Source organism: Octopus bimaculoides, chromosome 21 (genome assembly GCF_046866305.1).
Source record: "Octopus bimaculoides isolate indiv1 chromosome 21, ASM4686630v1, whole genome shotgun sequence".
Taxonomy (NCBI): domain Eukaryota; kingdom Metazoa; phylum Mollusca; class Cephalopoda; order Octopoda; family Octopodidae; genus Octopus; species Octopus bimaculoides.
In genome coordinates, this window is record NC_142948.1 from 30,813,974 (window position 1) to 30,831,832 (window position 17,859).

At 37.3% G+C, this 17,859-nt stretch overlaps 2 protein-coding genes across 6 annotated transcripts in view; one reads left to right on the forward strand and one right to left on the reverse strand.

Moving 5' to 3' along the window:
- Positions 1-4,907, reverse strand: part of LOC106875308 (uncharacterized) — a 21,179-nt gene extending 16,272 nt beyond the window's left edge. For 2 of the 5 annotated variants that reach the window (XM_052975399.2, XM_052975397.2), the window contains exons 1-6: positions 4,763-4,907; positions 3,088-3,423; positions 1,864-1,927; positions 1,476-1,564; positions 998-1,169; positions 1-84 (exon numbers count right to left, since the gene is read on the reverse strand). The exon at positions 1-84 is cut by the window's left edge and continues 67 nt beyond it. In XM_052975399.2, coding sequence (XP_052831359.1) covers positions 1-84; positions 998-1,169; positions 1,476-1,564; positions 1,864-1,927; positions 3,088-3,179 — 501 coding nt within the window. In that variant the 5' untranslated portion in view covers positions 3,180-3,423; positions 4,763-4,907. Of the gene's footprint in view, positions 85-997; positions 1,170-1,475; positions 1,565-1,863; positions 1,928-3,087; positions 3,424-4,453; positions 4,668-4,762 lie in introns of those variants that run through there. The other 3 variants (XM_089339006.1, XM_089339005.1, XM_089339004.1) reach the window with 2 other exon arrangements.
- A 614-nt stretch (positions 4,908-5,521) lies between these two features.
- LOC106875309 (guanine nucleotide-binding protein-like 1) overlaps positions 5,522-17,859 on the forward strand; it is a 79,371-nt gene continuing 67,033 nt past the window's right edge. Inside the window, exons 1-2 of the mRNA XM_014923396.3 lie at positions 5,522-5,743; positions 15,201-15,321. Coding sequence (XP_014778882.1) covers positions 5,662-5,743; positions 15,201-15,321 — 203 coding nt within the window. The 5' untranslated portion in view covers positions 5,522-5,661. The remainder of the gene's footprint in view (positions 5,744-15,200; positions 15,322-17,859) is intronic.

Consider the following 17,859-nt stretch of genomic DNA (forward strand, 5'->3'; position numbering starts at 1 on the left):
GAGGTTGTAGTGTTTTTTGAGAAATGAACTAAATTTGAATGAAGGTTTGTCAATGGCTAACTGACAAGGCTGCAGTCTCGTGTCCTGGCAAAATATGACATTGCTGTTATTAATAATAATTACCAATTAATATGTAAATTAAAAGATAAAATAAAAAAAACAAAAACTTAATGATCAATTTCTAACATTGGAACAAGGCTACACATTTTGTAGGGCGGGGTATGATCACTTAACCTTTTGCCTGTCCAAATTTTGTCCTAAATGTCCATGCTTGTTATCAGACTTTTAGCTAGCTCTTGTTTCATATTTTCTGAGTAATAGAAAATTTACCCTTCACAAGTCCCAAGTTAATCTTGAGGCTGAAAAAATTAGGAATGTGTTTATCATGTATGATGCATGGATACCAGGGATGGGCAAAAGGCTAAACAGACCACAGTATATAACAGGTACATTATTTTATTAACTAGTGCAGGATGATGAAGCAAACGATGGAACTCAGAATATAAAGGTCTATAACTATAAGCTGTAAAGCATTTTTCTCTGTTGTTCTGATGATAATTATTAAAAAGAAACAGAAATCCTTATTATTAAATTCTGTCCTTCTGCCTATATTGTCTTTCCAAGTATATCTAGAAATACATTATCTAACGCGTTCTTTCATTAGTTAAGATATGACTTGATTGCGAGAGAGCTGGTTGCTATTTCTAGCAGATTTAGCAATGACATAAAAGGTTCCTCACTGGTTCAAACAGAGGCTTCTTTGTTGGTTCAAATAAAGACCATTTTTCATTGGCTCAAATAAAAGCTTGCTCACAGACTCAAACAAAGAATATTTTGTTAGTTCAAAGAACATTACCATTAAGTCAGGTAGATTTGGCTAGTAGAAATACTAAAATGATTAAGTTGGGAATTTAAAATAATTAAATTTAAAAGAAAAGGAAAAATGAATTTGTGGTATGAATTAAAGTATAGCAACAGGCTAACAGATTTCACCAACCTGTAACATGTAGTCAAATAATTCTTTTCCAAAACCTTGCCTCTGACGAGACTCATGGATATAGAAATCCAAGATACACATTGGCGTCAGTTCATGAATAATTCCATTGTGGTCATACACAAACAGTGACTTGTAGCCAATCTTCAAGAAACCAATAGCTGCACCGAGATTTCTGTAATGACAGAAAGATCACAAAGTAACAAAACACTTAAGAAATTATAGAAATGTAATATATCCCACTACAGATATCACACAAATGTCATACAGGTGTTCTCATGTATTTTTGTACAACTGTTCTGACACAATATAAAAGCAGCAAACTATTTTGGTGTATTGTAGTATTTCTCTCACTATTAAGGTGGGGAAGCATCATCACAAAATATACAAAACTGTTGTTCATTCCATTGTAAATTTTCTGGGGTTACAAGCAAAGATGCCAGAAACAAGTATAAGAAAGAGAAAAAAAAAAAAAACGTACCGATTTTGTTCATCTTTTAACAAATAAATAAGATGGTCAGAATCTTTTAGCTTAGAAGTACTGGTCACCGGTGTTCGTAACCCTTGAGCCTGCAAGAAATGAAGATAAATGACAGCTTGAGTTCTCTTTGCTAAATGGCAAACCACTAAGCCACGCGCCTCCACACACACACATAAATAATGGGTCTCTTCACAGTTTTTGTTCAAATTTTAAGGTATTGGTCAAACTGAGGTTTCAGTGACATACACTTTCCCAAGATTCCATGCAAGATAGCTGAAACGAAGACGACTTGGTTGAAACACAATTCTCTGAACTACACAATTATACCAGTTAATTTCACAACGATCAATTAAAATAAAAACGAGGAATGTTCAGGCATTAAACTAACCTTAGAAGAAGCAATTCCAAGTTTGTCTATGACTATACATGCTGGGTCTTTCTGCTGTGTTAGTCTGAAAATAAAGAACGAAATTGAGACATCAGAAATCATTGAAATTTAGAAATATACATCATAATAGGAACAAGCAACTAAAAAGATTGATATCCAGAAGGGCGTCATCGCCATCATCATTCAATGTCCACTTTTTCAAATTTACTTGGTTGAGATGGAATTTGTTGAAGCAGATTTTCAATGGTTGGATACATTTCCTGTCACCCTCATCTGTTTCCAAGCAAGGCACACACAAGTGTGCACAAAAACACACATATACATACTTACACACATGTATACATATATGATGAGCTTCTTTCAGTTTCCATCAACCAAATCTAGTCACAAGGTTTTGGTAGCCTTGGGGCTATAGTAAAAATATACTGTGGAGTAAAAATATACTTGCCCATGGTGCTGTAGTGGGACTGAACCTAAGACCAATTGGTTGGGAAGCTAGCTTCTTAACTACATAATCTGCATCCAATCAGAAAACACTATTTCAAAAATTCCTGTCCATCCCTTGATAGTAGGGCTGTGGAGTTGGTCCCCAAATCTTTGATTCTCACTGCTCAAGTCTGCATCATGCTGAATAAAGCCTAGGAACTATGTTAACCCTTTTCATACCAATCCACCTGAAACCGCCTCTGGCTCTGTAGTACAAATGTCTTGTTTTCAAAAGTTCTGAATTAAAATCTTCCACCAAACCTTAGTCACAATTCATGTTTCTAACATTAGCTTAATGATAACTAAGTTATTTTACTAAATTCTTTATTATAGTTGAATATAATTGAAAGAAACACAGAGTATCTCAACATAAATATGGTAACAAAAGGGTTAAAGGTATGCAGGTCTGTGGAGCATTCAGCCACTTGCATATTAATTTCATGAGTAGGTTCTTCCATTCACCAGATCAACTGGAACCCTTGCTGGATGGTGCTGATGATAGCCAGGGAGCTAGAAATACATTCGCCACTTGGATAGAAGGTGCTATGAAATGACCGTTGGTGTTTTTCAATGCTTATCACCTAAAGCAAGAATTGCTCTCAAAGGCAAACAACAGTGAATATGGTCTTTTGTCCAAGTCAAGCATGTCGCAAACATATTTCAACTGATTGAAATATTTCAAGAGAAATAAACTCAATTAGATACACACAACAACAAGACAAAACAACAAATACTCACTCTCTTCGATTTGTGTGGAATTGTTTTACCCGTTTGTCAAACTTGGTAACCCTGTTTGTAAAGATATGGTTGATATTGAAGTCAAACTCCATTGCTCTTAATGGTTCTGGTGGCACAAACTAAGTGTCTGAGGCATGAATTAATAGAATCGTTGTGAAGTTATGAACTAAGTGTTCATGATATGATGAATCTTCCAATGGCATACTCAGTTTTTTTAAGCAATCTTTTACCCTTTCTATCCTTTTTTTACCCTGGCCTTAAATCCTTGTTATTCTTTCCTTGTTTAAATCTTTTTTTTTTTCAAAGTCTTTCATCCATTATATCATGCATTTCCCCCTGAAACACACAAAATGGAAAAATGATGAAATAATAGTCAAGTCTTTCTGAACTTCACAATGTATTGTCTCAAAAAAGCAGAGACAGACAGACAAGATAGATAAATAGATAGATAGATAGATAGACAGACAGAAAGATGAATATATAAAAAACAGAAATAAATAACGCAAGGTATTTGTTGTAACGATTTTGTCATTTCACAACAATAATTTCTGACAAGGGACAAAGTGAAAAATTTGAGGGTGGGGGTAGGGGTGGTCGATTAATTCAACCATGGTACTTGAATGTTGCTTAATTTCATTGACCCCTGGAAGGATTTTTTTAATTGTAAGGGATCCACCGTAACTGGCGAGGTTCGCCGTTGACACATGTGATGACAAACAACTTCATTGTTATACCAAAATTTCAAAATGAAACAAAATGAATGAAAAAAAAAACCACCCAAATAAATCAGTGTGAATACGTGCACAATATGTCAATTATTGCCTCCAGTTTACACGTACTGTTCTAAAGTATTGTATTCTTCCTTATGGATATTTTTTAGCAACGATATTTGGATTGACTTCACCAGAGACACAACATTTTGCTTAGAATTGCTAGTTTCATGGTCACGTATCACATATTCGATGAAAAAGCAACATTCCAGGATTCTCCAAAAATCTTACTGTATTGTTATAGACCATCATTTCCAAAATAATCCTCCGTAAATTATAATTTGAAACGACAGTCCATATATAGTCATATGAAAAGGGCCGATGATAAATAAGGGGGCATGCGATACAAGGTAATAAACGAAGAAGCGCCAGAGAGGCTTTTTGGTTGTTTCCGCAAATTTCAGCTGCAATTGTTCGTGGAAGTGCCGCTAGCATTATGGCTCGCCGCAAGAATTAATAATATCAGTCTTAAATCAAGGAATATAATTTATGTAAATAATAGAAATAATGGCAAGTCGACTGAATCAACTTCTCAAGTTGATTCAAGTTGACTTATCAATGGAGGTACCAGGTAAAAAAAAAACTCCTAGATCTACCTTGTACTTTACTTTAACGACTCTGCAAAGAATAAAACACAAAGTTGGCTTTGGCAAGATTTGAACTCAAACCCTTAAAGGGACATAAACCAAATACTGTCAAAATTCTTGTAACGATTCTTGACAAGCGATCACACCCTTTCATTTCTGAATAGTAAATAATCACCGGAAACAGAAAACATTACAAAGGTAACAACGGCACACACGCATACCTACCTACATATATGTGTATGTGTATATATATATATATATATATATATATATATATACTCATATTACAGAAGAAATAAAGAAATCTACATCACCTACCTATGATTACTATGATACATATGACACATCGAAACAAGCAGCAGCGGGTGAATATGATATTATGTTTGTTTTAGACTATAATGGTAGGAAGAATGTTTTGTGTATTTATTGCAGGCATGCTTACATAAGAAACAAACAAGAAAGTAAATATTGACAGCACAGTGAAGATTCAACTATGATTTCATTGGTTAATCTTCAGAGCAGTGAAGACAAAGTTACAATTTCATTGGCTGTTACTCAACCTTCACTACAGTTTCTTCGATCTTCCTCCCAACAGTGTGTCTCTTTCATTCTGTCTCTCTCTCAAAAGAGAGAGAAAGGAAGAAAGCCAGCGCCACTGGGTTTTTTTTTTACCTTTCGTTTTCAAACTAACGATTGAATGTATATATGTCTGTATACATAAATATATATTATTTGTAGTCTCTCATCCACCTCCGTGTACAAATCTTTCTCTCTTATAACCTTTCTTTGTATCTCTATGCGATCATTTAAAAAGTAAATGCAAAAGCAAAAGAAAAAAGAGCAAAACCAAAAAGCAAGCTATTAAAATGTATATTGAAATATAATACATTATTATAATTAAGATTATAATTTTAAAAAAAAATTATATAGTAGAAAGTTGCTTATTTAAAACATCCAATTAACAATTAAAAAAATTCTTTGAATAAAAAATTTGTTTCTGAACTACACACAACAGCTAATATAATATCATATATATACATATATATATGTATATATCCTTCTTCCGACTTAATTTCCCGTCTGCTCGTTGTTTCTGGCGGTGATTTTTTTTTTTTTTTTTGATAATAGTATGTTATCAACTTGTTGAAGTGTGTAAATTCATTGACACCGATTTTTGGTCCTGCCTCAGAAGAAACCGAAGAAGATCTGAAGTAATTATGCCTCGTAAGAAACCGTTCAGCGTTAAACAGAAGAAGAAACAACTTCAAGATAAAAGAGAACGACAGAGAAGCCAGACAGGTAAATAAAACACCATAGAATCAAAACTAGACTAGCATTAATATCTAACCACATGATTTCTGACAAAGACACAAGGCTTCGTATTTAAGGAATGTGGTTATAATCCATTTATATATTTACCCGAATGTTTAACTGGTACTTTATTTTAACGACGCCGGCAAGATGAAAGACTAAGTTGACCCCCGGTGGCATTTGAACTCATAACAGAAATCGACGCTATAAACAGTGCAAGGCATTTTGTCCATCGCTGTAAATAATAATTAACGAGTCTACCTAAGTAGTTTATTTGCGTTCAGTCTGCTAGAAATATCAGCTAAGTACCCCCTCAAAGAAAGACCATAATATGCCTGCAAGCGTATCTCTCTACGTGTAGTCGCTCTGGACCTCTCTAGAAATAACAGCCAAGTCTCTCTCAAACCATAAACCGTATTTTCTTAAATACTAATTATATCTTGTATCATGTAATCATAGCTGTATTATTTCTTAATTAAAAAAAAAGAAAGATACCCGATTGTCATGGCGGGAATATCTTTGGTTTTAGGTTTTCTTAGGGTTAAACAAAGAAGATTTGTATATGTTTACTTTCGATCTGCTAGAAGTTATTGCTAAATTTTCCTCAAATCACACTCTACTGTTTTTAAAGAGGAACAACAGACGAAACTAGGCGGTGATGTGCTTAGTCGACCTGCTAAGAATAGCAGCCAACATCTCCCTCATATATCCTGTCATTTTATAAACCTAACATTTTGAACAATGGACTCTTAGATTTACCGTGTTTTAATAAAGAAGACGGGATAGTCACACCAGGAACGTTTTTCCACCTTACATCCATTCTATATCAAAGTTGACTTGAGGTTATGCTGCTACCAAGAAGCAATTTCTCGTTTATGTACATAACACGAAAGGTTACTTCTTACGGAGACGACCATTCTAATTAAAGTCGTTGTCTTCTATGAGCCGACAAGGGAAGTTCTTTATCGTCACACAACCATAATAGCAGCCAAATCTACTTCAAATCACACCCTGTTGTCAGGGTAGAAAGACATCGAACGAAAGACTGAATAATCTGAGAGAAAGTGCACTTTGCCAAAGAAATAGAAGGTACAGTCTCTGCTGATATTGCCTTGATTACGAGTCTGATAAATCAAGACAGACCCGAGAATAAACAGACAAGAAATAGCACGAGATACAGATTTCATCATAATTTTTTTTTATGTAACTTTTACTATGCTGGCAAGAATTGGATATATCACTGTGCAACTTGACACTTGTTGGAATCCTTCAGCATTTTATTTTTTTGCAGCAATAGTATCCTAGATTACATAATCAAATGTGCTTTTATTAAAGACAATGATATATGGTTTGTGAGTGATTTGGCTGCTATTTCTGGTACACGGTGAGACTGTATAGAGACTCATACACTTCTTTTGAGTGGGAGGTAGATACTTCTAATGAAATATACTACCTTGTCCTGTGTTTTCAATTAATTTTGAAAATAATCCAGCATTTGTAAGTGGATATTGACACAATAATGGCTGTGTTGTGATGAAGTTTGTTTTCCATCCACATTGTTTGGCATTCAATCTCACTGTTCGGCACTCTGGGTGAATGTCTTCTACTATAGCCTCAGGTTGTCCAAATTCTTGCAAGTGGGTAGATAAATGGGTTTCAGCCAGGTTCTATATAAGATTTTCTTGTTAAAAAATCATGTGCAATAAATTGGTTATATGTCTACAATACTCAAAATTTTTTTTTTTTCTTTTATTCAATAATGGAATTATAATAGTTTTTAAACATTAAATGGCTTTGAGGGTCCACCCAAATAAAATAGGACTCAAAGGGGTCCATAGGCAAAAAATAGTTGAGAACCACTGGGGTAGATGGAAAGTGAAAGAAGCCTGTTGTGTATGCTTGTGTGTGTCTGCTTGTCCTGATCACATGATAGTTATAAACGAGCATCACTATCATGCATATTAATGAATGACATCATCAAGCAGTGTTTGTTAAAAAACATTCATGAAAACCTCTCTGGCCAGGGAAAATATTGTTTGGAAACAGGTGAGGGTTGGTGACAGGAAGGGCACCTGACAATAAAAAGTCTGTCTCAATGAATTCTGCCTGAGCCTTGCAAACAGAAAAATAAATGTTAAAATTAATTGAAAGAAACACAGAGCATCTCAACAGAAATATAGTAATGAAAGGGTTAAACCACCATTATCATAACTTTATGTCTGTTGTCCATGCTGGCGTGAGTTGGACGGTGTGACCAGAGCAGGCAAGCTGGAGTGGGGCTGGGGGATGCACCAGACTCCAGTCTGATTTGGCATGATTTCTATGGTTGGTTGCCCCTCCTAACGCCAACCACTTTACAGAGTGTGCTGGGTGCTTTTACATGGCAGCGCACAGGCGCTTTTACGTGACACCACCATGAGTGCTTTACACCATCAGAAAGATCGGTCTTGATACTTGTGCTGCAAGGTACGAGTCTTCTTGAGTATGGCCAGGTGCCAGGTAACTCCGTCCTTTGTCATCTCGCCTGAAAGGTTCAGCTTCCTGAGGTTGTTCTTCAGTACTTCATCTCATGTCTTCCTGGGTCTCCAACTTCCAAAGTGTTCCATCTACTTTGAGAGATTAGCACTTCTTTATAAATTCTAAAGATTTAATAGTAAATTTAGAACAACAACAACTATTGTTCTCTGACCGAGTCCATTTTGCTTTCTCCATCACCATCTCGGACAGACCCTGGTTCTATGGTACAAAACTTGTATTTTGAAATGATATAAATTAAATCTGCCATCAAAGTTTCATGTTAGTTTACAAGGTAGTACCAAAAGGTTCCTGAACTAGTCATGTTCAATGAAAACTTATTTACCTAAGTTTTAACATCATCTCCTTCAAAATAGTCATCTTGCAGAGCAATACACTGGTTCCAACGTTCCTGTCGCTTTTGGTATTGAACCTAAAACAACATGGTCGCAAGTGAGCTTCTTCACACACTTCCGTGTTAATTTATATTCCAAATAACAGCTTCATGTTGACAAAGGCGCAGAAGTGGCTGTGTGGTAAGTAGCTTGCTTACCAACCACATGGTTTCAGGTTCAGTCCCACTGTGTGGCACCTTGGGCAAGTGTCTTCTACTATAGCCTCAGGCCGACCAAAGCCTTGTGAGAGGATTTGGTAGACGGAAACTGCCCTTAAATCCACATTACCTGAACAGGTGCACAGTGTACCACACATCAGTGTCGAAGTGATCACAGAGCAATGTGAGATGATGTGTTTTGATCAAGAACATAACACACAACCCAGTCTAGGAATTGAAACCATGATCTCACCATCATAAGGGTAGCACCCTAACCACTGGGCCATGTGTCCTCACTATTATGAGTAGTAATAATATTTTTTTTCTTTTGATAGCTTGGGATTTCTCAAAAGCCTTTTACAGTCCCTCTGTTAATCAATGTTGTATTACACTTAATATTATATGAAGGCCCTGCTGGTCGGGACATATCATATGGATACCTCAAATGCTCCTCAACCGTCAGCTTCTCTTGGCAGAGTTGGCCTCAAGCACCAGACCACATGGAGATCCCAAATTCCCTTTTCTGTGACCAGCTCAACTCCACTCTCCTCCACTGCTCCATTGACCCAAATGTCTGGGAGATATTCACCAAGGACTGTCCAAATCGGTGGCATGTCATCATCGAGGGAACGAACCTGATGGAATATAACAGAAGTCAAGAGGCAAAGATCAGATGCCGAAGATGCAAAGAGTGACTCGCACTTGTACTCTGCCAACCCTCCCTTGCGATAAATGCCTCCAGCTCTTCGATACTGCTCTTGGTCTGAATAACTGCCTCAGGCACCAGCACCCTTCACACCCATGAAGATGAAGAGGCTCAACCCCTTGCTACAAATGAATGACTCAGATACTCACTCACTCCAGATTAAAGACTTAAATATGAGTTAATGCTGACGATATATGAAGGTCTTCACATATCGGTTTTGATGTTCCATTTATCTTACATGAGCGGGATGCTACACTTTAATCTCATGTAAGTGTTGGTGTGACTATGTCGTTAAGCAGATCACTTCACAACCATGTGGTTTTGGGTTCAGCCCCACTGTATGGTACCTTGGAGAAAATGTCTTTAATAGCCTTGGGTTGACTCATGAGTGAAATTTATAGTCAGAAACTGGACAGGATATTTGTTAATGTCTTTTTAACCCTTTAGTGTTTAAACCGGACATATCCAGCCCAAATACTCTACATGTTTTACATTCAAACTGGCCATATCTAGCCTCTCACACCTAACCTACATTGATATTCTAAGAATAAACTATCACACCATCAAAACCTCAAAGCTATGAAATAATACATGATTAATTCAAAACAATTTGAGTGAAAAAGTATTGTATTTAACAGAGTAATCTGAACGCTAAACAGTTAATGTCTACTTTTCCGTGTTTCATGTGAGTCAGATGGAATTTGTTGAGGTAGATTTTCTGTGGCCAGATGCTTTTTCTGTTGCCAATCTTCATGTTTCCAAGTGAGGTAATTCTTCCCTATAACATAGGAAGATTTGATATCAAGGAACCTGATATATGACATTGATACTTGTTTACATCTATCATGAGATGTCAAGGCAAGGAGACATCAGCTCACACACACACACTCACACATGCTTACACACACACACACATGAGCTTCTTTCAGCTTCTATATACAACCCTTCACAGACTCAGTGGTCACAACTGGACTGTCAAGGGTTACTTTGGTTGCTGAATAGCCATAGCAACAAACAACACATTGATTAATGTTGTCCTAGATACACTATGACGAAGACTTACTGGTTACAGCTGGACCTTCTCTAATCATAAACCTGCTTGATCCTGGCTGCATTGGAAGCTGAGCAGCTATGGTAACAAAGGACACATTGATTAATGTTGTCCTAGATACACTATGACGAAGACTTACTGGTTACAGCTGGACCTTCTCTAATCATAAACCTGCTTGATCCTGGGTGCATTGGAAGCTGAGCAGCTATGGTAACAAAGGACACATTGATTAATGTTGTCCTAGATACACTATGACGAAGACTTACTGGTTACAGCTGGACCTTCTCTAATCATAAACCTGCTTGATCCTGGCTGCATTGGAAGCTGAGCAGCTATGGTAACAAAGGACACATTGATTAATGTTGTCCTAGATACACTATGACGAAGATTTACTGACTACAGCTGGGCTGTCTCAAATCATGAATCTGCTTGACCAGGATTGCTTTGGGATTTGAATAGCTATAGCAACGAAGGACACATTGACTGATGTTGTCCTAGATACACCATGACAGCCCAACTGTAACCATCAAGTCTTTGTCATAGTGTGTTCTTTGTTGTTACGGTAAAATCTCTCTTAGTTATCCTAACATTTTCAGATATGTTATAAGTATGAGGCTAATCTTAGCACTGAGGGTTGACGAAATATTCAAAAATGTAGGAGAAATATTCATTAGTGTACGATATTTGTGTAGTTTGAAGGTAGCACACTGGCAGAAACATTAACACTAAGGCAGCGAGCTGGCAGAAACGTTAGCACGCCGGGCGAAATGCTTACCAGTATTTCATCTGCCATTACGTTCTGAGTTCAAATTCCACCGAGGTCGACTTTGCCTTTCATCCTTTCGGGGTCGATAAATTAAGTACCAGTTACGCACTGGGGTGAATCTAATCAACTGGCCCCCTCCGCCAAAATTGTGCCTAGAGTAGAAAAGTATATGATAATATCAAGCATATCTACTAGTTTTGGTAAATTTACTCTCGATGGCTGACACACATCGGGATTCATAAAATATCTCACAGGACATGGCCCCGCATCATTTGTCTGTCCATGTTTGTCCCCTCTATGTTTAGCCCCTTGTGGGCAATAAAGAAATAAGAAACGTGAGCACGCCGGGCGAAATGCTTAGCGGTATTTCGTCTGCTGTTACGTTCTGAGTTCAAATTCCGCCGAGGTCAACGTTGCCTTTCATCCTTTTGGGGGTCGATAAATTAAGTACCAGTTGCGTACTAGGGTCGATCTAATTGACTGGTCCCCTCCCCAAAAATTTCAGGCTTTGTGCTTAGAGTAGAAAAGAATATTTCTGTAATTTGGAAACTGAATTCTTTCAAATTGTTGTTGTTGTTGTTGATTAATCTCTGATTGAGCTGATCTATGATCAAAGCCATTCCTGCCATGACCATCTTGTTTAACACTCTGGTGCAGGCATGACTGAGTGTTTAAGAAGCTCACTTTGGGTGGTGGGGCACGTGACTTGGAGTTCAGTTCCACTGCGTTGCACCTGAGGCAAGTGCCTTGGGTCAACCAATGCCTTGTGAGTGAATTTGGTAAATGGAAACTGTATGGAAGCCTGTTGTTCGTGTGTGTGTGTCTTTGTGTTTGTCCTCTTACTACTTGACATCTGGTGTTTCTTTGTTTACGTCCCAGCAACTTAGCGGTGTCTACACATTTTTACTGCAAGAGAATCTTTCTTCACGGTAACTGGAATGAATTTGCCTTTAGCAGTTAGAATAAGCCACAAACATATTTTAACCAACTTAGAGATCGTTTATATGTATGTACGTACGTATCTGCCTGCCTGTCTGTCTCTCTCTCTCTCTCTCTCTCTCTCTCTATATATATATATATATATATATATATATATATATATATATATATACATGTGTGTGTGTGTTCATTTTCCATGTATGTATGGAGTGGACAACTATATTTATTGAGCCATTGTTTGTACAGCTGGATGTCTTTCGTGTCACTAACTACCAACTACCATAACCTGTTCTTCAAACAAAATTTCTTCTATTTCACCCGTGTACTGAGTTATGGCTGTAGTGGATAACAATACTGTTGACAGAAGTGACAACAACACCGCTCGTAGCGATTAGCATAGACGGCAAATATAAACACGCACACACCAGGCTTCTCTCAATTTCTGCTTATAGATAGTCGCTGAACCAGCTAGAAATAGCTCTATATTTAAGAGATGAGGAATTATGTACATTATTTACATTCGACGGATATTTGTCCTCATCTTATTTGTTGTTAACACAACGTTTCGGCTGTTATAACAAATAAGATGAGGACAAATATCTGTCGAATGTAAATAATGTAAATAATTCCTCATCTCTTAAATATCTAGCTGGTTGAGCGACTATCTATTTATTTCATATGCGTGACAGCTTTTAGTGTATATATATATAAATGTGTGTGTTAGAGAAATAGCGGTATCATTTTTTTTGCAAGGCCTCCCAGACTATTCGAGGAAATTCAAAGGACCGCATTTGAAAGTATAAGACGCATTCTTTTTTTTTTTTTTTTTTATTCAAAAAGGTCTTGAAAGGAGAAGAAGAAAAAACCTGGGGCTTCTCTTAAGCTTTATCGCACTAAAAACTTTTTTTTCCTGAATATGGAGTGTATCTATCATACCAGCAAATACAACAATTAGTTTTATGTTCGTTGTCCAACTGAACCTATCTCTCGATAAGGTCCTGCGTAGATTATAGGTACTGTTTTGTTTTAAGCTTCTCTCCAGACCCGTTGCCAGACTTTAATGGATGGGGTGCACCAGAATATTGGAGGAGGGGCACCAATTTATAACAATACTACAGTGGAGTCCCAAAATAAGTGTATCACTGTAAATAGTGAGAGGGAAGTGCCGTCCAATGCACCCCCTTAGAGACGGGCATACCTCTCTCTCTCTCTCTCTCAACGTCGTGAAGACGGTCATATATGGTCAAAGGGAGATAACCATATTTGAGATTACCTCCCTTTTGAGTGTGTGCTTCTGAAAAGAAACTCCAAAAGTTTTAACGTTTTTTCTTTTTTAGACACCATTTGTTACCCTATTTCATTTGAAGTTCAATGCATTTGTTTCAGTTTCTTTTTCGATGCTTCGGTGGATTCCCATGATTTTGTGTCGCCGTCCAATTCCTTTATTATGAACTTGAATTGGAAGCTTGAGTCATAGTGATTCTTTAATTAACCGATTATACAAACCATGGACTTCCACTCTTATGAATGTGTTACGGTTACTCTCTTGTTAGAGCCTGGTAATCCTTACCGTTGACCTTCGTGGATTCCTCCTTTCAGTATCAATGTAAGAAATATCATTGGCTCAGTTGAGCTCTTCCGCTACCTCTCAAAATCCGCCACTCTATAATCTTCTCCATATCCCAGGCAGTGTGGAAGAACAGCTGCTGTACCTTGCCAAAGGGAAACCCGTAACTATGCCTGGCGCGGTCGTCACGCCGTGAGATTTCATCGAAATACCCGCACACCCGTTGTTTCAGTTAATTTCGAAAATTAATAAAAAGAATTTAGTAAAATAACTTAGTCATTATTAAGCTGATGTTGAGAACAGAATTTGTTGAGGAAGATTATCTGCGACCATGTTACCTTAGATTACTCTCTCGCTTTTTTACTCTTTTACTTGATTCAGTCATTTGACTGCAGCCATGCTGGAGCACCGCCTTTACTCGAGTAAATCAACCCTAAGACTTATTCTTTGTAAGCCCAGTACTTATTTTACGTGTCTCTTTTGCCGAACTAAGTTACTGGGACGTAAACACACCACCATCGGTTGTCAGGCAATGTTGGCGGGGACGAACACAGACAAACAAACATATACATACACTTATATATATATATATATATATATATATATATATATATATATATATATATATATATATATATACGATGGGCTTCTTTCAGTTTCCATCTACCAAATCCACTCACAAGGCTTTGGTCTGCCCGAGGCTATAATAGAAGACACTTGCCCAAGGTGCCATGCAGTGGGACTGAACCCAGAACCATGTGGTTGGTAAGCAAGCAGCTTACCACACAGCCACTCTTGCGCCTTTTTATGGAAGACTAGAAATGAACAACCTCTCTTGTACAACAGTGATGCTCGTTTACGACCGTTACATGATGTCTAGACAGAGTGAAACAAAGTGTCTTGCTCAAAGACATAACACACAGCCGGGAATTGAACTCACGACCTTATGATCAAGAGCTGAACACGCCAAACACTAACCCACATACTTTTACATACACACACACACACACGCACACACACATACACACACACATACACACAATGAGTTTCTTTAAGATTCTGCCTGCCAAATCCACTTACAAGGCTTTGGATGATTCAGGGTAAAAATAGAGACACTTGTCGAAGGTGCCATGCCTCTCAACTACAGAGCCACACTTGCATCTATAAATTTTCATCAATTAGATTCATGTCAGCCTTTTTCCCTTGTTAGCGTATCTCCTAATTTTATGCTCTCTAATGTAAATTTATTCATTAAAGATTTTTGCTTTTTAAGGAATTCATAAGAATCGGGATAGATTGTTTTGGGAAACCAAATATTTATGGTGTTTTTTTTTTCTTTTGTCTTGCAGAGCGCAAGGGGAAATATTATAATTCAACATCGTCAGACTCTGAGCCACAAGCTCCACCTCGTGTGGCCAAGCTATATGAGCAACCAGTCAAATCATCTGATATTAAATCTAACCTTAACAGGTAAGTCCATGTAATTCTTTGTTTTCCTGCTAAAGACACGCCTGTGCTGGTAACACATCAAAGGCACCTGGTACAATCTGTGGAGTGGTTGGCACTAGGAATGGCATCCAGCTGTAGAAACCAACATCAGGCAAATGACAAGCAAATCTGTGATATTGAGCTGAACATTTGCCATAACGATATTTCTGCTTCAGCAACTTAGCGCTAAATCTGTGAAATGTAATGGCAAATTGGTCAGTTTCAAGCCATTGATGTCTGGGTCACAAAAAGCAATATTTGAAAGGAATAGTAGTCGTTTCTTTTGATTTCCAGATAGAAACAAATAGGAAATGACACTTACTGACCAAAAACAAACAAAAAAATAAAAAATAAAAATTTTGTTATACCTCATCATCATCAGAGTTTAACGTCCGCTTTCCATTATCGACTTAATTATCGACTTAATTTGTTTGTCTGTCCTTGTTTGTCCCCTCTGTATGTAGCCCCTTGTGGGCAGTAAAGAAATAAGAAACGTTAGCATGCAGGGACGAAATGTTTAGCGATATTTCGTCTGTCTTTACGTTCTGAGTTCAAATTCCGCTGAGGTTGACTTTGCCTTTCATCCTGTCAGGTTCGATAAATTAAGTATCAGTTGCGTACTGAGGTCGATCTAATCGACTGCCCCCCCCCCCCCCAGCACCACCACCACCAAAAAAATATATATATTTCGGCCTTGTGCTTAGAGTAGAAAAGATTATATTTCTTCTTTATAAGGTGGCGAGCTGGCAGAAACGTTAGCACGTCGGGCAAAATGCTTAGCGGTATTTCGTGTGTCTTTACGTTCTGAGTTCAAATTCCGTCGAGGTCGACTTTACCTCTCATCCTTTTGGGGTCGATAAATTATCAGTTGCGTGCTGGGGTCAATCTAATTGACTGGCCCCCTCCCCCAAAATGTTGGGCTTTGTGCCTAGAGTAGAAAAGTATACGATTATATCAAGCACATCTACTGGTTTTAAATATCTTCACACTCGATGACTGACACACATCGAAAAGATCCGTATGAACACCAACAACTTCATAAAATATCTCACAGGACATGGCTCCGCATCATTTTGTGCCACAAAAATGATGGTGCTCATACAGACCTTCTCGATGTGTGGCAGTGTCAATAAAAATGAATATACTAAAACCAGTTACATGTGTTTGATATTATATTGTTCCCCTATTGTTCTTGTTACTTTTCGGCAGGGGATGACAAGACTTTCGGACAACCCTATACTTCGTTCACTGCTATATCTTTAGCTCTAAGTTGTGTTCTGAGCACTGGGCTATCAGCATAAAGAATTTTTAGCAACAACTTGTGAACGTATTGTGTTATTACTTCAAGAACTATAATGAAGGTGGTATATTTATGGTCATTAAATTCCTGACTATATTGATTTTCGTTAGTTTCCCATCAAACTAATTTTATGTAAGAACCTTTTTTTGAGTTCCTAACACAAAATTATTATTGGTCGACTCCAAAAGGATGAAAGGATGTGAATTCGCGTGTTGAACTAAATTTCGGCGTAACGACTCTCTCACGACAACAAATAATGAAATATAAGGGAGACAATCAATTTCTGAACGTTACTTTGCCAAGAGTTACCTTTCTTCTCCACAGTACTTATTTAAATTCTAATATATTACTTTAATCACTACCATTTACTAGTCGTCGCTCTAAGTTAGAATTTATTCCAATATATAAGGCATTATATTTTAACTGGTCAAATTTATTACAAACAAGCTTTGCCAAATGTTTCAATGAATTGCGAAAATATTCGAGAATTTGAGGAACTAAGTAAATTAACTTTGTTATTCAATGTTTTGTGTTTAAGTCGGTGAGCTGGCAGAATCGTTAGCATGCTGGACAAAATGCTTTGCTGTATTTCGTCCGTCTTCACGTTCTGAGTTCAAATTCCACCGAGATCGGCTTTACCTTTAATTCTTTCATGAGTTGATAAATAAGTACCTATTGAATACTACGTTCTGAGTTCAAATTCCACCGAGGTCGACTTTACCTTTCATTCTTTCATGAGTTGATAAATAAGTACCTGTTGAATACTGGGTCGATCTAATCGACTGACTGCCTCCCTCAAACTCACTGGCTTTGTGCCAAAATTTGAAACTAATATTAGTTTTGTGTTTAGAACACAACAAAAGATATATAAAATTATGATTGAAGATTTTAATTTTAATATAAAAATTTCAAAATGTGGAGTTTTGCTAAACCACTAAGTCAAGTAGTAGTGATAGACAAATGCAGACACACACACATACACACACACACATGATGAACTTCTTTCAGTTTCTGTCTACCAAATCCACTCACAAGGCTTCGCTTGGCCTGAGGCTACAGTAGAAGACACTTGCCCTAGATGCTATGCAGTGGGACTGAACCCGGAACCATGTGGTCAGAGATAAAGCTTCTTACTATACAGTAACATGTGTTTCTCCACATGACATGCAAACTTGACCAGATTTAATTTGTGAACTTTGTTGACAAAGAAATAGATTAAG